At 38.7% G+C, this 24,579-nt stretch overlaps 1 protein-coding gene across 1 annotated transcript in view; it reads left to right on the top strand.

Annotated features, from left to right (window-relative positions):
• TBCEL (tubulin folding cofactor E like) overlaps positions 1-24,579 on the top strand; it is a 78,282-nt gene that overhangs the window by 20,738 nt on the left and 32,965 nt on the right. The window contains exons 2-7 of the mRNA XM_032640631.1: positions 721-870; positions 2,544-2,683; positions 8,791-8,972; positions 10,262-10,518; positions 13,809-13,935; positions 15,456-15,572. Of these exons, the coding sequence (XP_032496522.1) occupies positions 738-870; positions 2,544-2,683; positions 8,791-8,972; positions 10,262-10,518; positions 13,809-13,935; positions 15,456-15,572 (956 nt within the window). The 5' untranslated portion in view covers positions 721-737. The remainder of the gene's footprint in view (positions 1-720; positions 871-2,543; positions 2,684-8,790; positions 8,973-10,261; positions 10,519-13,808; positions 13,936-15,455; positions 15,573-24,579) is intronic.

Genomic DNA, 24,579 nt, shown 5'->3' with positions numbered 1-24,579 from the left:
CAGTTCTCTCCTATTTTAAGAGGAAAGATCTTGGCAATTGCCCCCAATCCTGTACTCTCTCCTGTTCCTGCCTACCTTATCAGCCCATCTTCTTCCTCCCCTTCTCACCAAAACTTCTCAAAATGTTGGCTGTACACTTCGCTCTCTGATCATCCCTTTTACTTTGCCGTCATGGCTTTGCTTCCTCTGCCTGTATCTTAAATATCAGTGTCCCAGAGAGTTCTAGTGCCCTATTATTCTTATTCATGATATTTCCTGATGAGGTCCAAATCTTTGCCGCTAGCTCACATTTCTCACCCAATTTCAGACTGTTCCCCTGAAACAGATGCCTCAGATTGAACATGTATAAAATAGAATTCATCAATTTCCTCCTTAAACCTAGATCTCTCCATAGTTGCTTTTTTCTTAGTTGTGTCACTAGTCACCTAGTCTCCTGTACTAGAAACCTGGGGGTCAGCCTTGACTCCACCTTCCCCTCAGCCCCTATAACTCCTGAAAAGCTTGCTTTCTAAGTTCATCTTAAATCTATTTGTACTACCACTGTACCACTTTGGGCCCTCATCATCTTTCCCCTGTATTTTTGCAGCATCTAACTCTTCTCCCTGCCTGTCTTATGTGTATGCAGTGCCTAGCTTAGTACCTTATAAATAATTGATTCTCAATAAATATTTCTTGTATGAGTAAATAAATAAATTTTGATGATTTCTTGGTTTCTTGTAGAATTTTAGGAAAGGAAGATGGATCAACCTAGTGGGAGGAGTTTTATGCAAGTATTATGTGAAAAATATAGTCCTGAAAACTTTCCTTACCGCCGTGGTCCTGGGATGGGAGTCCATGTCCCAGCCACACCTCAGGGCTCTCCTATGAAAGGTAAGAAAGATGGGGCCTAAAACATTTTTTTACTGGAGCTTACTTAGGACGTTAAACCAGAATATTGCCTTATTTGCAAATGATTCCCTTTATTTTGAATTATGAGTTGAATAGTCTTTCTCCCTTGCTATGATTTCAGTGTTTTTGAAAACCTGAAAGGATTTATTTTCCTGCAGGTTGGCCAAAAGGCATTCTAGTTGCACTCATAGGGTGAGAGCAATATTTGAGTGATAATATTTCAAGGAACTCGGAGGGTGCAGATAGTACAAGCCTGGCCTGTGCCCTCAGTGACCTTACAGCTTATTGGATTACAATGTATTCACATTTACAAAAATATATAATAACACAAGGTAGTTTATGTTGAGTCAAATGAACGGCACAGTGATTGGGAAAGACATTTAGAGAGTTAATTTATAGGATCAAGAAAGGGTTCAGAGCTGCGAGATTTGAACTAACCCTTCAAGAATGTAGAATTTGGTTAGAGAGGAGATAAAGACATTCTAGGAGGGGGATTATTATGTGAGCAAAGATCTACAACTAGAAACGTGCAAGGTGTGTTTTTGGTTTGCATTTTAGCTTGATGTTGTAATTAATTGTTATTGGAAGTAGTTCTTTGTAGTGATGGGAGATGAATATTGAACAGTGTTTTAGTTCCTGTGTCCAAAGGTTACTGAATGTTTATTATTTCTCAATGCAACTATCTTATCAATCCGTATAAACTGAAGCAGCAGAAAGAAGTGGACTTCTTACTTGCTCATTTTTTCAGGGTCCACTCCCATTCTGAGGAAATTGATTCTGTGAAAAGTACTAAGTTGAAAGTTCATATTATTCGAGGCTTCCATTAATGAAATATACTTTTGTGAGCCTTGGCTTTGTACCAAATGGGAAAAGAGTGGTTGAATTCTCATATTTATCCTTTTTATTAGAGATAGGAAGAGTGATTTTATTGACATACTTTTGAACAAGCAATAGTTTGACTGAATTCATTGAATGGTTTAAGACTTTAAAACATTTTCTCTCATTATAATTATATATTTTTAAAAGTCTGATTTTCATAAGGGACAAATTCTACATGGATATGAAAGGGGAATGATTGATGGACAAGTATGGGAGAAAGATACAGATTTTTAAATGGATCCACGTAAGCGAGGAAGATTCCTTGAGTGATATGAACTTGAAGAACAGAAGTGGTTTAGCAGATAGACTATTAATGGTTTGAGATAATTTCCAGAGGCAACAGAAAGTGAAAATACAAATCAGACAGAGAGAAAAGAGCTATCCAGAATGATACTTTTGAACTAAATTAAAAAAAAGAAAGAATTGAGGCCAATAAGAACACAGTGGTGGCCCTGACATGAATCACATGGATCTAGTGTCACATGATAAGGTGACAGCATGGATGATGGTTCTGTTGTTGGCAGTTGAGATAAACAATGCTGCCAGGAGGTGAAACCTCCAGGGCTTTTTGGGGGTACTGGTCTAGTTCTTCTGATCTCCTGGGCCATATTTGGCTGTCTCCCCTTAGAATTCAGTACCCTTGGATCCCAGCGTATCTTATATTTTCAAGGTCCTTGTGTAATTTCACACAATTTGATCTTGATTCCTGGTGGCTGAATGTATGTAGACAAGAATTAGGCTGACGGAGAAAGTATTTTGTTTCTCCCATGATTCAGATCGCCTCAACCTCCCAAGTGTACTGGTGTTGAACAGCTGTGGAATAACCTGTGCAGGGGATGAAAAAGAAATCGCTGCCTTCTGTGCTCACGTGTCAGAACTCGATCTTTCTGACAACAGACTCGAAGACTGGCACGAGGTAAAGTTTTTATACTGCTGCATTTCGGTGAACAACTCACTGTATCATTGTTTACGTTGATACGTATGCTGCGGAATCCTGGTTCTCGCTCGAGATTCTCCTCTGTATGTCTCAAGAGAAATAACCGACTGCTCCAACTGTCTCTATGGTGATTTTCGATGCACCTTGTTATTGCTGATTTGTTTTTCATTAATGTGAAAAGCACTGAGGAACTTTATTCCAGGCATCAAGAGGTTAATGAGGCCGCAGAGGTTTAGATTGCTAACAGTGCATTAAATCCTCTACCGTTTCACTAGTTTACACATCCTGTGCCCATTCTCTGCTACTACTTCTATATTTATTACTTTAAATTGACATAAAAATTACTGGAGCTCGAACCTAAGGTTATAAAAATATTTATTCTTGTTCCTGAAATTTATTCCAAATCTTTTAGAACTTTTCCTTATTTTAAGTCGCACTGGTAATTTGATACAACTGATGCCTTTGACCTCAGAGTAACTCTAAGCCAAGTTGCACAAATAAAAGTATTATGACATTCTCTCTTATTATTATATATAACATTACCTACCTGATTATAGCGTGACCTGATAGAAGCTACCCTTAAGAATAAGAGAAAAATAGTTCTTCCTACTTAATTTAGGTTCTTATTTCCTGTTTGGAGTATTGGAAAAGTGTCCTAATGGGTTTTCCTGACTCTGGTTTTACTCTGCCTCCTCTAAGCTAACCTTCTACAGTGCTACCAGACTGCTTTTAATAAATGAAGTGTGATTATGAAACTCCTGCTTCAAGTCCCTTCGCTGCTCTTCACCACCTACAAACTATGGTCTGAACTCTCTAAGTGTGACCCTCTATCATACGGCCCTTTGCTATTTCTAGAGTTTTATCTCCATCTTTAGCCATGTGCTTTTCTTGCAGCTCATGATAAATGTGGACATGAAAAGCTTCCTTGCTTTTATTCATTCTAAATCTACTGTTCTCTTTCTCCTCTGTCTACCCAGTTGCTTCCTATGTATCTTTCAAGACTTGGCCCAAGTTGCTGTTCCTCTCAAACTTTCCCTGACTCTCAGGCAGAATTAGATTATCCTAACACCTGTATCATGTTGCTATAAAGGGATTCATTACAATGTAGCACAATCATTTGCTTACTTGACAGTTTTTCTACTAGACCATGAGCTTATCCAGGGTTTTGTTTTTTATCAGCAGCCCTGGCATTCTAGGCGTTCAAATGTTTGCTGAATGCCTTAATGAATAAATGATTGTATCTTAAGGTTTGATCAGGCCCACTTGTTCTAACTTTTCCTGTGATCTTAAGACATTCACTTAATCCTTTATCATCCATAAGACAGGACTGTTGATAAAATTAATCATCGAGACACTTGGTAGATATTAAATATGATACAGATTCTAAGACAGCTTTCTTGTTTAAGAAAAATCTATCTATAACCCATTTTTCTTTAGCTTTTCTTATATTCGTCTATTTCATAGTCTTGTTTAATCTGGTATCTGTGCTACCAGTTATATTTCCTATTTTTATTGAGATGTTTACCAAAATTCTTTGAGATGCATGTCACTTGATTTCTAAGTCATGTGTTAATATATACAGATTTACTTGGCTGTTCCAAGAAGCAATCTCTATTTGTCCATGTAATTATTGATTGAGTTATTTATCCAAACAACTGTTATAGTTCACTGTTCAACAAATTACAATCTGTGCCTTCTGGGTCCTTTGAGATGCTGAATTGACATGCATGCTTTGTCCACATGCACGGATGCAAAGAGAGCGACCTTGTTCATCCTCCTTCTCTACAGTTCCCTCAGGAGTCCTGCTGAGCCTCTGGTGAGATTTCTGACCTGCATGGGTGACAATTCAGACCAGCTCTTACCCTGAGTCATTTCAGCTCCCATGTTCACAGGCTGATTCCCCTAAATTTATTTCTTTGGGAGTAAAAATTTCTTAAAGGTGTTGTGCTTTGTGCTTTGACCTATACTTTGACCACATGCATAAGCTTTTGCTAACTGGTAGAAACAGTTTAATAGTGATATAGTTGCTACCTCAGAAGAACAATGTCAACATGGATCAGAACACAAGAGTTTACACTAGGTGATTCAGCCTTTTCTCTGCTTAGACAAAGGTCTCCACTGAATATTTTCCAGCTCACATTGACAGATACAGCCAGAGGGTCACATGTTTATTTGTATTCTGTTGGTGCTCGGTTTGTATATTCCTGTAAGTGCCCTATAGTCTGATTTCAGGCAGTTTTCAAATGAATGTTTGTTGCTGCTACCTTTCAGGTTTCCATTTATTTTTGTTTTCATCATTCCTTTATGTTTTGTCCTTAGCCTTAACTGTAGTTCGTCCCAATCTTCTAGAATATATATCAGAACACAGAGAGATGGGAGAAGCACCGACAACGAAAGAATATTGATTTTTAGGATTGATTAAACTCTTTGCCAAGCTGCAAAATGCCTCATAGGTCACAGTTTTAAGACATTACATTGCAACCCATTGCAACCCATGTATTTGATTACCCAGAAGATCATTTGTCCCTGGCCATTAACTAAGTTTATTTCAGCCAGTATTTGATATACCAACATGGAACAGAATAATCTAGTTGGTTCTTTTAGTGTTTTTGAATGATCACTAATGTTATGAGTATCTTCTTTGATAGTTTAAACTACTGGCTGCTTTATATTCAGAGACTAATATAAATATGAGCGAGAAGTGTAATGCTTTGGGGAGAGGCAAAGATTTGTCTCTGTCCATCTAAAACTGGGCATCTATGTATAAAAAAATGATGCATTTTTTAGCTTTTGATTTGAATTTTTTGGCTGAGTAGATTTTTGTCTGACTTTTCCCAAGGTACCTCTTTTTTCCTCCTTTCCTTATCAAAACCATTTTATAAAAGACATTACACTAAGCAGTTGAGAGGAGGGAGGAATTCACCATGGGTGAGATAGAGAATAGCTTGGGTATAAATTACAGATTGTTATCTTACTACCCTTTCTCCATTTTTCTTAAAACTTTAGTTTCTTCCATTTCAAAACTGAGAGTAGAGGGTCCTCTATTAAATCATACAGTTTTGGAGATCTAAAAGGTGATCTAAGTTCATCTCCATGTTTCTGCACGTGAGTGTCCTGAACTCACTCCAGCTAGAAGCGTCTTTATTTTTAGAATTTAAAAAAGAGAAGTCAATATACTGCCCTAGACACTCACTGAATAATAATAGCCTTTACTATTAAGATATTTTCTACCATGAATAAATTTACCTGTGTAATGAATACAATATTTTCCAGAATATTATCATTAATTTAAGGTTACACAAAATCCTTTTTAATTTTAACGTGTTTTTTTTTTTTTTTTTTCCGGTACGCGGGCCTCTCACTGCCGCGGCCTCCCCCGTTGCGGAGCACAGGCTCCGGACGTACAGGCTCAGCGGCCATGGCTCACGGGCCCAGCCGCTCCGCGGCATGTGGGATCCTCCCGGACCGGGGTACGAACCTGCGTCCCCTGCATCGGCAGGCAGACTGTCAGCCACAGCGCCACCAGGGAAGCCCTAATTTTAACCTTTTAAAGAAAATATTTACTTCTAACATATATTATTTTTCCTGCTTGGATTATTAAACTATAGTCCAATTTTATCTTGTTTAGGATATTCTAGGGCTGCTGAGTCATTGTTTTAAATCTTTATTCTCATTGGACAGTAGCGCAGATGCAGACTATGAAGAAGATCACACCATGTATCTGCCAGCTTTGGGAATTCTTTCAGAAATTGCTTCAAAGACTCTGATAGTCTCCACTTTGGGGGGTGTTTTCTTCTTTATTACAAAAATAAAATATGAAGGGTTGTGGTTAGCAAAGGTTTATGTGTTGTTTACTTAACTAGGGTTGTACCTATAATTAGCAGTTATTCTCCATGCTGTAGTTGGAGCACAGTTCCTTTTCATCTTTTTTTTTGCCCTTAAAAGAGGTGAAGCATAGCTAGTCATCATCTTATGTATGAAAGGCCTTCATATATTGGTATCCAGGTGGTAGACTGCAGTGAAGGATTGGTCCTTGTGTGGACTGTTTAGCTGTGTCGTGGCCACACACTAAACTCCAAATCCTAGCTATATATCACACAAATGCTTGTTACCATTTGGTCACAGAAGAGACCAAACAGGAAAATATATGCTGACTGGTATGAATCTTTTACATTTTAAACTGAAGCCTAGTATATTTTCCTCTGAAAGATAGTTTAGTTATTCATTTATAAAATGAAAATAAATACGGTACTACTTCAGACGCTGTGTTAGAATAGATGAACTGGTGTGTGTGAAGACCATTCCCTCTTACATACTTCTCCGAACCTTCTTGGAATTAATTTACTTCTCACTGATTTTAGAGCTCCTAAACTGTACAGTACATAGTACACAGACCTAATGTAAAGTGCAGACTGCCTTTTCTTTCTCCCCATAGTCCTCGACACTGGATACATTTTTGTCATTACCTATGGAGCTCTGAAAACAAACAGGTATCCAGGTCCCAGCCATGAAGCTCGTCCTACCTGTGAAGCTTCTGATTCAGTAGTTTATGGTGGCTCCTGGGAATCAGTATATTTTTAAAATTCTCATAATTATTTTAAATATGACATATTTAAATAAATGTGATATGACATATAATCAGGGTTGAGATACTGGTTCATACTGTTACATATCCTATTAGTCATAGTTACATTTATTAAATGGTTTTGTGCCATTAATTTAATCAACAAACATTAAGTGCCCACTTTGCAGTAGTGAACCAGGTAAGTACTATCCCTGCTTTTACATTCTCTTGGGCAGTAGGTATGGAAACAAGTTTCTAAAATATGTACCAATCACTGTTAAGTGCTTTACACATGTATCTCATCTAATCCTACCAACAATACTGTAAAATAGATGGGAACTGTTTTCTCTAGTTTACAAATAAGGAAACTGAGATTTGGAAAGGCTAAGTAACTAGTCAAACCACACAGCTAGGAAGTGTTAGAACCTGGTTTGAGTCCAGGTTTTCTGATTCTAAAACCAATCCTAACTATTCTGTTCTACTCCTTTTCTCATAACTTTCAGTTACCATGTTGCCTGGCTGATTGATGCTTAATACATTTACTGGGCTTCTAGTGTTTATATCATACTTGTTTAAGCTCGTTCTTCATTTTTTCTGGTTATATTTATGATTTACTTGTTGTGGTGTATTGGAAAGAACAATGGCTCCGATTTTTAAATCCTAGATTTGGCTTTTGTGACTCTGAAATCTTACTCAAATTATTTAACATCTCCGAGCCTCAGTTTCCTCATTTATTAAAATAAAAGAATATTAGTTATCTTGCAAGTTGTTTTGAGAATTTAGTGAAATAAGTTATATTTTAAAAACCTAGTACAATGCAGAGCAAATAGTTACGGTCAGTAATCAGTAAAGCTCATTTCCTTTCCTTTTTTCTGTCTACCAAGTTGCTAGCTAAATCACTAAATTGATGATCATGTTTTCTCTTTTGTAATATAGTTATGGATGCTTTTTACTTCTGAGTAAATATATTTTAAAGTTTGGTGCATCTTTGAACCAAGCCAAAACTGTTTTCTAAGTGATTGTGACTATGTGATCAATTTTGAATACCTGAATTGTTACCATGTAGTCTTTAATAAACCTTTAATTAGCCTTAGTATTCTACTGAGGATGGAAGGAAGGAGATATTCAAAGAGAATTACTGTACATGACCCAATCCCAGCTCTTTAAAACTTGTAGCCTAAAATGTCATCTAAATGATCTTTTCTCCAAAATATCATGTAGTGATATCGAAGAGAATATTACACAGAGTAGAATCAAAAACTTTGCCAAAGGTAACATGGAAAATATTTCTTTTCTACCATTAATTTTCAGTTATGCTACTATTTCATAGAAGGAGATTAAATTATTTACCATGATTTGTCGCAATTATTTATGCCTTTCTGCGGGTACTATCACTAAATAGGACTCCATAATGCAAATGGCCCTTTGCCTGGAGACCCACTCAATTAGGTTTTCTTGAGTATGATTGTTGTTTAAAAGCGCTGATTACTGCCTGATATGCTTTTCCTTTTTTTCTCCACAGGTCAGTAAAATTGTGTCAAATGTTCCCCAGTTGGAGTTTCTAAACCTGAGTTCCAACCCTCTGAATTTATCGGTTTTAGAAAGAACGTGTGCCGGGTCCTTCTCCGGGGTTCGAAAACTTGTTCTCAACAACAGCAAAGCTTCTTGGGAGACAGTCCACACGATACTGCAGGAGTTACCAGAGTAAGCCCAGAGAGCATGATGGAGAGGGAGCCATGTTGCCGTCTGTGTTAGTACATAGAGTTACTGCTGGTCTCCCATCTCAGAAATACTAGAACTGCAGATTGAATGGAGAATGAGGTTAGAAAAATGAAGTAATTAAATGAGGCTGTGAGGGTAATCTAGTAACATTTTCATTGGAATACTTGTTCAGTGTTGGGTAGCACCAAGACATGGGATATGTCATCCTTTGGCGAGAAGATATCCCTGAGAAGCACTTATCGTTTCGAGATCAACCCAGCCTTTTTCCATTTTAATCTTCTGATTACCTGATTCCAGAATTTTGCCTTAGCACTTTTCTTTGGGAGGGAAAAAAAATCATAGTGTCTCTAAAATATATTAACACTCAGATGATTAAGTGCCTAGCTTGCATGATGGGAAAATGGACCTAGTATTCCTTTCAATAATTCAAGCAGGAAATTATACTTTTGTCAGCTTAGAAATGCTCTGTTCTGTTTTGTTTGTATCTCTCTTTGCATATGCACATAAATATTAAAAGGAAGTAGTTTAAAGAAATATATGAAGCTGTAGTCTCCTTGACTGTCTAAATATGGAAACTATGAAAGCCTTTCAGAATCTGGTCTCAACTTACTCATTCCATCTTAGTTTCTCACTCTCCCTCTAATGAGATTGGTTTTCTCACTGCATGCAACATCTAGCATGGCATGGAATGAGCTTTTAAATCCCATTTCCACTTACTATCCTTATGACCTTTGATAAACTTTTGTCTATAAAATGAACATAATTGTCTATAAAATTGCAGAAGTAGAAGTATAGTCTATAAAGCACCTGCACAGGACCTGACACAGGGTAGGAATTCAATAAATGATAGTTATTATTTCTTTTTCTAAATACTTGTTCATGTTGTTTCTAGAATTTCCTTCTGTGTCCTCTCAATTTACCCAAGTCTACCCCTCCTTCAAGGCCATGCATCCTTTCCTGACTATTCCAACCACAACTTCAATCCTATTCCTATATAAAGTACTGTTGTACTCGCGGTTAGTGCTGCTTCATTTAGCACTTATTTACTTAAGCACAAAATTAATTTAGTACTGGGTTATATCATTCTCTGCTGTTTTATGTATTTTAGGTTTTGTCTTCCCAGCTGTATTTTAACCTTCAGAAAGACATCTTTATAATTTTCTCTACAACACCTAGCATAGTAGGCGCTTATTTATTGAATGACTGAAAATAGCTGCAGAGTAGAAACTTAACTGCTTTAAACAATGAAATATTTCCTTTTTTCTCTGCAGTTTGGAAGAGCTCTTCCTGTGCCTTAATGACTATGAAACAGTGTCTTGTCCTTCTATTTGCTGTCCTTCTCTTAAGCTACTACATATAACAGACAATAACCTCCAAGACTGGACTGAAATACGCAAGTTAGGAGTTATGTTTCCTTCGCTGGATACCCTCGTCCTGGCCAACAACCATGTGAATGCTATTGAGGAGCCTGATGATTCATTGGCTAGGTTGTTTCCTAATCTGCGATCCATCAGCCTCCACAAGGCAGGTGAGGAACAGGCTTGTTCTCATTCTACATGCAGACTGATCTGGACTTACGCATGAAATACAGTGGAAGTGTATTTCTGTCAGTCACAGCTCTGCCTTCTTACAGGATGAATTTCAAGAGTAACATGCAAAAAAAAAAAAAAAAAAGAGTGACATGCAGATGCCTGTATTTTTTTAATTAATTAATTTATCTAATTTATTTATTTTTGGCTGTGTTGGGTCTTCGTTGCTGCGCACGGGCTTTCTCTGGTTGCGGCGAGCAGGGGCTACTCTTCGCTGCGGTGCGCTGGCTCTTCTCATTGTGGTGGCTTCTCTTGTTGCGGAGCTCGAGCTCTAGGCATATGGGCTTCCGTAGCTGTGGCTCGCAGGCTCAGTAGTTGTGGCTTGCGGGCTCTAGAGCACAGGCTCAGTAGTTGTGGCGCACGGGCTTAGTTGCTCCGCGGCATGTGGGATCTTCCCAGACCAGGGCTCGAACCCGTGTCCCCTGCACTGGCAGGCGGATTCTTAACCACTGTGCCACCAGGGAAGCCTGCAGATGCCTAATGATTAGCTAAATTTAAGGCATTCATTTCCATAAATGCTCTGATAAATATCAGTATTTATCAAATATTTGTTTGGCATAGCATTATATTAGCTATTATTTTGTATATTAAAGGGGTCATGCTATGAAAGGAGTGAAATGAAATTGATGAATTGGATAGTAAAAGGCAGGGTAAAAAGAGTACAGAGAATTACAAACTAAACTTTTGTCTTGATTTAGGTTGAGGAATCCCAACCTGCTATGGCTTTCAAATTCTCACATTCCTTTTCTAGTGTTTACATATAATTGATTACCAGTTTGTTGCCATCTGATTCTGTATATCACAGGAATGAATATTTTAGCCTATTTTTAAAAATTAATAAGCCTTATTTTTTAGAGTCTTTATATTCACAGCAAAACTGAGCAGAGAGTACACAGAGCTCCCGTATACTCCCTGCCATACATGGGAACAGCCTCCCCCGCTATCAACATCCCAGCACCTAAGTGACACCTTTCAGTTTACCTGCATTAACACGTCATCATCCAAAGGCCATCGTTTACATCAGGGCTCACTCTTGGTGTTGTACATTCTGTGGGTTTGGGCAAATCTGTAATGACACACATTGTAGTATTGTACATAATACATAGTTTACTGCCCAAACCATCTTCTGTGCCTATTCATCCCTCCCTTCCCCCTAATCCCTGGCGACCGCTTATCTTTCTGCTGTCTCCATAGTTTTGCCTCTTCCAGAATGTCATATAGTTGGAATCATACTGGTTTCTTTCACTTACTATTACATATTTAAATTTCCTCCATGCCTTTTCATGGCTTAATAGAATGTTCCTGTTTTTAGCACTAAATAATATTCCATTGTCTGGATGTACCACAGTTTATTTATCCACTCACAAACTGAAGGGCATCACGATTGCTTCCAAGTTTTGGTTTAATTAATAAAGCTGCTGTAAACCTCCATGTGCAGGTTTTTGTGTGGACGTAAGTTTTCAGTTCATCTGGGTGAATAACAAAGAGTGCAGTTGCTAGATCATATGATAAGAGTACGTGTAGTTTTGAAATAAGCCACCGAACTCTTTTCCAAAGTGGCTGTGTCATTTTGCATTGCACCAGCAATGGATGAGACTTCCTGTTGCTCCACATCCTTTTTTTTTTTTTTTTTTTTTTTTCAGTTTCAACATTTATTAGCATCTTGCTTCCTGTATTTATCCCCCATACTGTTTTGCCTTTGGAGGGAATATTTTAAAAGCAAATTTCAGCAATCATGTAATTTCAGCCTTAAAATCTTCAGTATGTATCTTTAACAGATAAAACATACTCTCTTAATCTACAGCAACCCTCTTACCTGCACCTGATTTTTTTCTATTGTTCCTTTCTACATTTATGTTGCCCCACATCCTTGACAGCATTTGGTGCTGTGAGTGTTTTGGCCTTTGGCCATTCCAATATGTGTATAGTGGTATTTCATTGTTGTTTTAATTTGCATTTTCCTGATGGCATATGATGTGGAACATCTTCTCATATGCTTTACTTGCCATCTGTATATCTTCTTTGGCGAGGTGTCTGTTCAGGTTTTCCACCCATTTTTTAATCGGATTGTTCATTTTCTTGTTGTTGAGTTTTAAGGGTTCTTTGTATATTTTATCAGTATGCCTTTAGCAAATGCATTCTCCCAGTGTATGGATTTTCCTCTCATTCTCTTGGTATTGTCTTTCAGCCTATTTTTAAAACAACTACATAAGTAAAAATAATTCTGACCTATAACTGAAAAAACATAAACGGTTTATTCCACCACGGAGATTACAAGGGCGGGAATTAAGTCTTAAAAACAAGTGATTTGCATAAGGAAGCTGTTTATTTCACAACTTGACATCCCTTGAGCTAACTCTATTCTTCCTCCTAGATGGCAATGCCATTCTGAAGGGAAGAGGACAGTGACCTGGGATAATTTTTGCACCAGGGTCCTCACAAACTGCTCCTCTGCCTTTACCCTTGCTGAAGGTTGATAGAAATAGGAAGGGACTGCGTTGTTTTCTGCAATGGATTTAATGTGTTGTACAACTGACCAGCCTCCTCATTACAGGGATACTTTTCCTACCAGTGCCAAGGATGATACATTTGTTCACAGCTCTAGGAAGAGTTTCCTTTTAGGTCTGAACAATCTTAATTTGTTTCATGTTTTCCTACCCAAGGGTTCAGTTTTTTTGTTTTTGATTTTGTTTGTTTGTTCTAAATTTTGAACCTGTTTTCCCTATCCCCACAATGAGGACAGTTGAAAGATGATATTTAGTTTCGGGTTCTATTGACCTTGCCCATTTTAGTGTTTGTTAGGTAGCAATTTACGCTGGCAGTGTCCACTCTGATCAACAGTTATGTTCTCTGAGTCTCTGTCTGATGAAAGAGTTGATCACATCACTTTTTCAATTATGTAATCATGGCATCCATCCTGCTTATTAAACCACCAGTGACCCCCTTTACCAGCCATTTGGGTGGAGAATCAGTAGATGAGTGGATGTTGGAGAATAAAGGGCGTCCTTTGAGCACTGGGATCACAGGGTTAAGAGAGGTTGCAGGGAAGTTTTTATGGTGTTTTATTCCATTCTTTCCTTGGATAAAGAAAAATTTCAGGATCTCTAACTAGTTTATGATCATTATAACATTTCAGAACCTATTAATGGAAATAAATTTTTTTGCTATGTTTATCTTCTCATTTGTGTGCTTTTCTAGATTTACTTAAACAATATATTTCTCAAATTAGGTTTGCGGTCCTGGGAAGACATTGACAAACTAAACTCATTCCCTAAACTTGAAGAAGTGAGGTTGTTAGGAATTCCTCTTCTTCAGCCATATACCACCGAGGAGCGAAGGAAATTGGTAATAGCCAGGTCTGTTGTACTGATTCTTCTGCTTTCTTTTCTCGGGGCTTTGTTGTTTCATTAAAGGGATAATGCACTGTTTGGGGGTGAGGGGAGTGCACTGTGTGTTTATCCATCTCTAGAACAGGCTGCTTAAAGAAGCTGCTTCTGTAGCTCCACGTCCTAGAGGAAAAGGAAGACAATATGATGAGAAAAATGAAATATAATTGATCTGCCAAGACCACTGAAAAATTCCCTCACAAATCTATTCTATTTTTATACTTTTCAATATTTACAATATTTGAAATCCTGTTTTGGGTCATGAAGAAAAAGTAGGTATAATAGGGAATCAACTCTATTTTAGTTACCCTTATTTTCTGTGTTAACATAGAAGTCATTTAAAGTGTAAATACCTGAAAATTGGGCTGTTTCATTAGTGTAAAACCGAGAGTAGCATCTGTGTTTTCTTCTTCATGTAGATTGACTTAAATGTGACCACCATGCTGTTACCTTCTTCCTCTGACTCCTCTGCCTTTCGTGTCTCAGCCTCTGCCTCCCCCAGACTACTGAAATGTCCCATGAGGGTTTATTTTTGTATGTGCCTTTAGCAGCAGTAAGGCTTGACTAAGATTAAAGGGCCACGGAGTTTTGATTTGTTCTCTTGTGTACTACACATAGTAGTTTTGACAGGGGAACAGTAGGCTTTAAGGTTCCCTAAAGAAGAGTGGTTCTATAAACCACTTTGATCTTTCTGACCAACTAATACCTACCAGATCTTTACTGCGTTCCAGTTGTTGACATACACAGTAATATCCCACTGAAGAAATAAATTTCAGCATACTTTTCTTCTACGAAGAGTAAGTCTTGCAGGCCTTGTAGTTTATTTTCTTTACACAGTTCTTTTGTAAATATAATAAATGAATTCCTGAACTATATGACCAACCTGTACTGACTGCTTTGTAGACCTGTGCTGTCCAGTATGGTACCATCAGCCATGGGGGACTTTTGAGCACTTGAAATCATGGCTAGTCTGAATTGAAATGTGCCATAAGTGAAAAAGACACACTGGATTTCAAACACTTTATATAAAAAAAACAACATTTAAGTATTAAGAACATTTAAGTATCTTAGTTATTTTTTTAGTATTGATTATAGATTGAAATGATTGTATCCTGGATATATTGGGTTAAATATAATATACTATTAAAATTAATCTTATCTGTTTTATTTTTACTTTTGAAAATATGGCTACTAGAGAATTTAAAATTATGTGTGTGGCTTGCACGATACTTAAGTTGGGCCGTGCTGCCTAGGATCTTATTTTGAAAGGTGAGGTATGGTTATAAAAGGTCAGGTGTCACATCAAAAATGAAACTTTAGATATTTTTGGTCCTTTTATTTTATACCACATTAGTTCATGCTGGTAGTTGTACACAAGCAGAGCTACATCAAATGAGTCCTTTCAAGATAATAAGACTGGGCCTCAAACCAATAATTTTATTTCTAAGTCTCAATATTTTTATTATGTCTCTTTTGCTTTTTATTTATAGATTGCCATCGGTTTCCAAACTTAATGGCAGTGTTGTCACTGATGGTGAGCGAGAAGATTCTGAGAGATTTTTTATTCGTTACTTTGTGGATGTTCCACAGGAAGAAGTGCCATTCAGGTAAAAATCCCCTATCAGCTTAGCAACACGTGAGCAAGTATTGAGGCAACCTAAGAACTATTGATTTAGAGCAAAATCTAATAATTTGTTGTTGGACTCTCTTAGAGAACTTTGGTGATAGGTTAAAAAATAAAGGAAGAAACGCAAAAAGCAAACCTGCTTTATCTCATTTTCCACAGTGTATTTCTTCTAGCCTTGCACTTGTATTAAGAATGGTTGGGTAAGTACTATTTGACTACTTCTAGTAGTTCCCACTCCATGTTCCTTATCATCAATTCCTTTTTGATCCTCTTCTCCAGGAGCACATTTTCACCCATCCCCAAAACTGGTTTCTTCTTTCACATTGCATCCACTTTTAAGATATACTATGTTCTGCAGTTTGGAAGATTTGACAAATGTGCCTGAGGTTTAGAGAATATGAGAAAGGGACTAGAAAATAGACTCCTGAGGAAATATTAAAGGAATTAGGATGGTTGAGTAGGAAGCGAAATGCTGAGGCCTAAATTAGTACCTTTAAGTATATGAAAAGTAAATATGTATTGTTTGGTGAGAAACTACCTTTTATATTCTGTAAATGTAAAAGGAAATGTAGCAGGTACGATATACGTAAACATAAGGGAAAAAAAAAACCCAAACAGGTTTCTGGGTGTTGGAAACTAGAATCAGTTACCCCCAAATTTATATTCTTTTCTTAATGACTTTAAGAATAATACGAAATCCCATTCGGCAGGAGGAATTTCAAACCAACAAGATGCAAGTTAGGACTAAATGTGAGTCAAATCACACTCTGGTTATAAATTTATTTTGTCCTTCTGGTTACAGATTTCTGTGACTCTAATTCATTCTTACTGAACATTATTTTTTCCCAAAGTTCTCTATTATTTACAGACTTTAAGGGGGTCACCATTCTATAAGGCTCAACCAGTGCTGTGTAAAACTATCTGTGCTATTATCAGTTGAATTTTAAAGCTTAAGCATTTAAAAAATATTAGACAAATTAAGTAAGGATTTTGAAGCTAACCTTTTAAAATTAGCTAAGAACATCTGGGTAGGGAGAGATATGACTGCCTTTTTAACACAACCCAGAAATGTTAGGTTAAACCACATGAAAATTTTTTGGGGTTAAAAAAAAATGGTCTGATAACTATATTTTTCATTTGATTCAATCTAACATATTAATAGAAGAAGTAAATATTCTGGCTTTGAGCATATGTCTGTCATTATAGTTTATTTATCTTCCAGTCTGCTACAGGAAGTAGTATATACATAGGCAGTAAATTGTTTCTGTCCCTGATGGCATAATTATCCTAAAGCACATTTATGCCTCTGTAGTAGTCAGTGTGCTTGAATGCATGTTATAGAAATCATCTTTAATCAGGGGAGGACTTTACTGGAGAGATATTGAGAAACTAAAAGAATTGCTAGGTGGGCTAGAGAACCTGGTTTAGACAGGAACCAAGGGAGGCAAGGATAGCCAAGGTTTCGACTTACAGTCTTCTTTATATATTTCTGTTGGTACTGCAATGCTGGACTTAACCACTGAACACTTGCAGCCGTGTCATGGATTTTTGATTTTCCCATAAGTGCTGAATATAATCTTTCGCTGACCTTTGCTTCATTCCCTAAGTGTCAAAACTATGCATCTGACCAATTGATTGGGTATGTTTAAGGCATTTGCCCACACTCTGTCTCCCAAGAGATAGGGAAGACAGATTATCTTCTCCACTTTGGCTTCTGCAATGAGAGGTAGAATCTTGCTTCCCCTGATCTTGGGACTTCCCCTCAAATAGGAACAACTCAGCAAAAAGAATGTCTACTATAGTCTGACACTTTTGACTTTCCCCATAGTTATATATTAAAAATTGTTCTTACCTATCCTAATAAATTCCTTGTATAAATGAAAACACATTTCTCTCTCCCTGAAATGAGATAACCTATTCTAATCCTACATAGACTGTGGGCAATTAGCTACCGCCAAAGATTTATACAGTCAAGGTATTTTACTTACCACTCTGGCCTCGCTGCCTATTTATGTAATTATGCCTCCTTTCTCACTCACTACTAGTTAGAAGCCACTGCTTGGTCTCTTCCTTCCTTCTTTAAAAAAAAAATTTTTTTTTATTCTTATTCGTTATCCATTTTATACACATCAGTGTATACATGTCAATCCCAATCTCCCAATTCATCCCACCATCACCCACACCCCCTGCCACTTTCCCCCCTTGGTGTCCATACGTTTGTTCTCTACATCTGTGTCTCAATTTCGCCCTGCAAGCCAGTTCATCTGTACCATTTTTCTATGTTCCACATATATGTGTTAATATACGGTATTTGTTTTTCTCTTTCTGACTTGCTTCACTCTGTATGACAGTCTCTAGATCCATCCACATCTCTACAAATGACCCAATTTCGTTCCTTTTTATGCCTGAGTAATATTCCATTGTATATATGTACCACATCTTCTTTGTCCATTCGTCTGTCAATGGGCAGTTAGGTTGCTTCCATGACCTGGCTATTGTAAATAGTGCTGCAGTGAACATTGGGCTGCATGTGTCTTTTTGAATTATGGTTTTCTCTGGGTATATGCCCAGTAGTGGGATTGCTAGGTCATATGGTACCTCCATTTTTAGTTTTTTAAGGAACCTCCATACTGTTCTCCATAGTGGCTGTATCAATTTACATTCCCACCAACAGTGCAAGAGGGTTCCCTTTTCTCCACACCCTCTCCAGCATTTGTTGTTTGTAGCTTTTCTGATGATGCCCATTCTAACTGGTGTGAGTTTTGATTTGCATCTCTAATAATTAGTGATGTTGAGCAGCTTTTCACGTGCTTCTTGGCCATCTGTATGTCTTCTTTAGAGAAATGTCTATTTAGGTCTTCTCCCCATTTTTGGATTGGGTTGTTTGTTTTTTTAATATTGAGCTACACGAGCTGCTTATATATTTTGGAGATTAATCCTTTGTCCATTGATTCATTTGCAAATATTTTCTCCCATTCTGAGGGGTTTCTTTTCATCTTGTTTATGGTTTCCTTTGCTGTGCAAAAGCTTTTGAGTTTCATTAGGTCCCATTTGTTTATTTTTGTTTTTATTTCTATTACTCTAAGAGGTGGATCAAAAAAGATCTTGCTGTGATTTATGTCAGAGAGTGTTCTTCCTATGTTTTCCTATAAGAGTTTTATAGTGTCCCATCTTACATTTAGGTCTCTAATCCATTTTGAGTTTATTTTTCTGTATGGTGTTAGGGAGTGTTCTAATTTCATTCTTTTACATGTAGCTGTCCAGTTTTCCCAGAACCGCTTATTGAAGAGACTCTCCTTTCTCCATTGTATATCCTTGCCTCCTTTGTCATAGATTAGTTGAACATAGGTGCGTGGGTTTATCTCTGGGCTTTCTATCTTGTTCCATTGATCTATAGTTCTGTTTTTGTGCCAGTGCCACATTGTCTTGTTTACTGTAGCTTTGTGGTATAGTCTGAAGTCAGGGAGTCTGATTCCTCCAGCTCTGCTTTTTTCCCTCAAGACTGCTTTGCCTATTTGGGGTCTTTTGTGTCTCCATACAAATTTTAAGATTTTTTTGTTCTAGTTCTGTAAAAAATGCCATTGGTAACTTCATAGGGATTGCATTGAATCTGTAGATTGCTTTGGGTAGTAGAGTCCTTTTCACAATGTTGATTCTTCCAATCCAAGAACATGGTATGTCTCTCCATCTGTTGGTATCATCTTTGATTTCTTTCATCAGTGTCTTATAGTTTTCTGCACACAGGTTTTCTGTCTCCCTAGGTAGGTTTACTCCTAGGTATTTTATTCTTTTTGTTGCAGTGGTAAATGGGAGTGTTTCCTTAATTTCTCTTTCAGATTTTTCATCATTAGTATATAGGAATGCAAGAGATTTCTGTGCATTCATTTTGTACCCTGCAACTTTACTAAATTCATTGATTAGCTCTAGTAGTTTTCTGGTGGCATCTTTAGGATGCTCTATGTATAGGATCATGTCATCTGCAAACAGTGACAGTTTTACTTCTTCTTTTCCAATTTGTATTCCTTTTATTTTTTTTTTCTTCTGTTATTGCCATGGCTAGGACATCCAAAACTACGTTGAATAATAGTGGTGAGAGTGGACATCCTTGTCTTGTACCTGATCTTAGAGGAAATGCTTTCAGTTTTTCACCATTGAGAATGATGTTTGCTGTGGGTTTGTCATATATGGCCTTTATTATGTTGAGGTAGTTTCCCTCTATGCCCACTTTCTGGAGAGTTTTTTTCATAAATGGGTGTTGAATTTTGTGAGAAGCTTCTTCTGCATCTATTGAGATGATCATATGGTTTTTCTTCTTCAGTTTGTTAATATGGTGTATCACATTGATTGATTTGCGTATGTTGAAGAATCCTTGCATCCCTGGGATAAATCCCACTTGCTCGTGGTGTATGATCCTTTTAATGTGTTGTTGGATTCTATCTGCTAGTATTTTGTTGAGGATTTTTGCATGTATATTCATCAGTGATATTGGTCTGTAATTTTCTTTTTTTGTAGCATCTTTGTTTGGTTTTGGTGTCAGGGTGCTGGTGGCCCTGTAGAATGAGTTTGGGAGTGTTCCTTCCTCTGAAATTTTTTGGAAGAGTTTGAGAAGAATGGGTGGTTAACTCTTCTCTAAATGTTTGATAGAATTCACCTGTGAAGCCATCTGGCCCTGGACTTTCGTTTGTTGGAAGATTTTTAATCACCGTTTCAATTTCATTACTTGTGATTGGTCTGTTCATGTTTTCTGTTTCTTCCTGGTTCTGTTTCTACCTTTCTAAGAATTTGTCCATTTCTTCCAGGTTGTCCATTTTATTGGCATAGAGCTGCTTGTAGTAGTCACTTAGGATGCTTTGTATTTCTGCGATGTCTCTTGTAACTTCTCCTTTTTCATTTCTAATTTTATTGATTTGAGTCCTCTCCCTCTTTTTCTTGATGAGTCTGGCTAATGGTTTATCAATTTTGTTTATCTTCTCAGAGACAGCTTTTTTTTTTTTTTTTTTTTTTTTTTTTGCGTTACGTGGGCCTCTCACTGTCGTGGCCTCTCCCATTGTGGAGCACAGGCTCCGGATGCACGGGCCCAGCCGCTCCACAGCATGTGGGATCCTCCCGGACTGGGGCACGAACCCGTGTCCCCTGCACCGGCAGGTGGACTCCCAACCACTGCGCCACCAGGGAAGCCCTCAGAGACAGCTTTTAATTTTATTGATCTTTGCTAATGTTTTCTTTGTTTGTATTTCATTTATTTTTGCTCTGATCTTGATGATTTCCTTCCTTCTGCTAACTTTGGGTTTTGTTTGTTCTTCTTTCTCTAGTTCCTTTAGGTGTAAGGTTAGATTGTTTATTTGAGATTTTTCTTGTTTCTTGAGGTAGGCTTGTATAGCTATAAACTTCCCTCTTAGAACTGCTTTTGCTGCATCCCATAGGTTTTGGATTGTTGTGTTTTCATTGTCATTTGTCTCTAGGTATTTTTTGATTTCCTCTTTGATTTCTTCAGTGATCTCTTGGTTATTTAGTAACGTATTGTTTAGCCTCCATGAGTTTGGGTTTTTACGTTTTTTTCCCAGTAATTGATTTCTAATCTCATAGCATTGTGGTCAGAAAAGATGCTTGATATGATTCCAGTTTTCTTAAATTTACTGTGCTTGATTTGTGACCCAGGATGTGATCTATACTGGAGAATGTTCCATGCACACTTGAGAAGAAAGTGTAATCTGCTATTTTTAGATGGAATGTCTTATAAATATCAATTAAGTCTATCTGGTCTGTTGTGTCATTTAAAGCTTGTGTTTCCTTATTAATTTTCTGTTTGGATGATCTGTCCATTGGTGTAAGTGAGGTGTTAAAGCCCCTCACTATTATTGTGTTACTGTCTATTTCCTCTTTTATAGCTGTTAGCATTTGCCTTATGTATTGAGGTGCTCCTATGTTGGGTGCATATATATTTTTAATTGTTATATCTTCTTCTTGGATTGATCCCTTGATCATTATGTAGTGTCCTTCCTTGTCTCTTGTAACATTCTTTTTTCTTTTTTTTGCGGTACGCAGGCCTCTCACTGCTGTGGCCTCTCCTCTTGCGGAGCACAGGCTCCGGACGCGCAGGCTCAGCAGCCATGGCTCATGGGCCCAGCCGCTCCGAGGCATGTGGGATCCTCCCGGACCGGGGCACGAACCTGTGTCCCCTGCATCGGCAGGCGGACTCTCAACCACTGTGCCACCAGGGAAGCCCTCTTGTAACATTCTTTATTTTGAAGTCTATTTTATCTGATATGAGTATTGCTACTCCAGCTTTCTTTTGATTTCCATTTGCATGGAATATCTTTTTCCATCCCCTCACTTTCAGTCTGTATGTGTCCCTAGGTCTGAAGTGGATCTCTTGTAGACAGCATATATATGGGTCTTGTTTTTGTATCCATTCAGCAAGCCTGTGTCTTTTTTTTTTTTTTTTTTGGTACGCGGTCCTCTCACTGTTGTGGTCTCTCCCATTGCGGAGCACAGGCTGTGGATGCGCAGGCTCAGCGGCCATGGCTCATGGGCCCAGCCGCTCTGTGGCGTGTGGGATCTTCCCGGACCGGGGCACGAACCGGTGTCCCCTGCATCGGCAGGCAGACTCTCAAACACTGCGCCACCAGGGAAGCCTGAAGCCTGTGTCTTTTGGTCGGAGCATTTAATCCATTCACATTTAAGGTAATTATCGATATGTATGTTCCTATGACCATTTTCTTAATTGTTTTGGGTTTGTTTTTGTAGGTCCTTTTCTTCTCTTGTGTTCCCCACTTAGAGAAGTTCCTTTAGCATTTGTTGTAGAGCTGGTTTGGTGGTGCTGAATTCTCTTAGCTTTTGCTTATCTGTAAAGCTTTTGATTTCTCCATCGAATCTGAATGAGATCCTTGCCTGGTAGAGTAATCTTGGTTGTAGGTTCTTGTGTTGTTCATCTCTGTTTGTTTGTTCTTTAATTCTTCTAGGTCTTTGTTAAACATTTCTTGCATCTTCTCGATCTTTGCTTCCAATCTTTTTTCAAGGTCCTGGATGATCTTCACTATCAGTATTCTGAATTCTTTTTCTGGAAGGTTGCCTGTCTCCACTTCATTTAGTTGTTTCTCTGGGGTTTTATCTTGTTCCTTCATCTGGTACATAGCCCTCTGCCTTTTCATCTTGTCTGTCTTTCTGTGAATGTGGTTTTTGTTCCACAGGCTGCAGGATTGTAGTTCTTCTTGCTTCTGCTCTGCCCTCTGGTGGGTGAAGCTATCTAAGAGGCTTGTGCAAGTTTCCTGATGGGAGGGACTGGTGGTGGGCAGAGCTCAGTAAAACTTTAATCCGCTTGACTTCTGATGGGCGGGGCTGGGTTCCCTCCCTGCTGGTTGTTTGGCCTGAGGCGACCCAACACTGGTGCCTACCGGGGCTGTTTGGTGAGGCTAATGGCGGACTCTGGGAGGGCTCACGCCAAGGAGTACTTCCCAGAACTTCTGCTGCCAGTGTCCTTGTCCTCACGGTAAGACAGAGCTGCCCCCCACCTCTGCCAGAGACCCTCTAACACTAGCAGTTAGGTCTTGTTGAGTCTCCCCTGGGGTCACTGCTCCTTCCCCTGGGTCCCAGTGCACACACTACTTTGTGTGTGCCCTCCAAGAGTGGACTCTCTGTTTCCCCCAGTCCTGTCAAAGTCCTGCAATCAAATCCCGCTAGCCTTCAAAGTCTGATTCTCTAGGAATTCCTCCTCCTGTTGCCGGACCCCCAGGTTTGGAAGCCTGACGTGAGGCTCAGAACCTTCACTCCAGTGGGGGGACTTCTGTGGTGTAAGTGTTCTCCAGTTTGTGAGTCACCCACCGAGCAGTTATGGGATTTGATTTTATTGTGATTGCACCCCTCCTGCCGTCTCACTGTGGCTTCTCCATTGTGTTTGGATGTGGGGTATCTTTTTTGGTGAGTTCCAGTGTCTTCCTGTCGATGACTGTTCAGCAGTTAGTTGTGATTCTGGTGTTCTTGCAAGAGGGGGTGAGAGCACATCCTTCTACTCCGCCATCTTGAACCAATCTTCTCTTCCTTCCTTCTTGAAATTGAAATGGGCAACCAGATTTTAGTGTCTCCTACCAGCATCCCTGGCCTGTAGAATGTTTTCCAAAGATGTGAGTGTTCTACTCACTAATGTATTTTTCTTTTTTTAAAATAAATTTATTTATTATTATTGTTTTTTAATTTATTTTATGTTTGGCTGCGTTGGGTCTTCGTTGCTGTGTGCGGGCTTTCTCTAGTTGTGGCAAGCGGGGGCTACTCTTAGTTGCACTGCGTGGGCTTCTCATTGCGGTGACTTCTTTTGTAGCAGAGCATGGGCTCTAGGCGCATGGGCGTCAGTAATTGTGGCATGCGGGCTGAGTAGTTGTGGCTCACAGGCTCAGTAGTTATGACCCACAGACTTAGTTGCTCTGTGACATGTGGGATCTTCCCAGACCAGGGCTTGAACCTGTGTCCCCTGCACTGGCAGGCGGATTCTTAACCACTGAGCCACCAGGGAAGCCCTAATGTATTTTTCAAGGCCTTAGAGAAGGAAATGTCTCTGAGTCCTTGTAGGGTCCATAGATGGAAATGGGTAAAGGGGTAACATGGGTGACAATAATTTCCATCATTCCTGTGTCCTGAAGTTTTTGTTTGTTTGTTTGGTTTTTGCGGTACGTGGGCCTCTCACTGTTGTGGCCTCTCCCTTTGTGGAGCACAGGCTCAGAGGCCACGGCTCACGGGCCCAGCCGCTCCGCGGCATGTGGGATCCTCCCGGACCGGGGCACGAACCCATGTCCCCTGCGTCAACAGGCGGACTCTCAACCACTGCACTACCAGGGAAGCCCCTGTCCTGAAGTTTTTGAATTCCTCCTTCCACATTATCTCAAATAATTTGTGACATCTCAACTTCCCTTAGCATAGACCACCACTGAGTCCAGTTTCCAATCAGTCAACTAGACAAATATTTAGAACCACTCTAAATGATTCTAAACCACTGA

The sequence above is a fragment of the Phocoena sinus genome, chromosome 8, assembly GCF_008692025.1.
Source record: "Phocoena sinus isolate mPhoSin1 chromosome 8, mPhoSin1.pri, whole genome shotgun sequence".
Lineage (NCBI taxonomy): Eukaryota > Metazoa > Chordata > Mammalia > Artiodactyla > Phocoenidae > Phocoena > Phocoena sinus.
The sequence above is the reverse complement of the archived record's forward strand: the minus strand, read 5'-3'. Positions and strand labels throughout refer to the sequence as shown.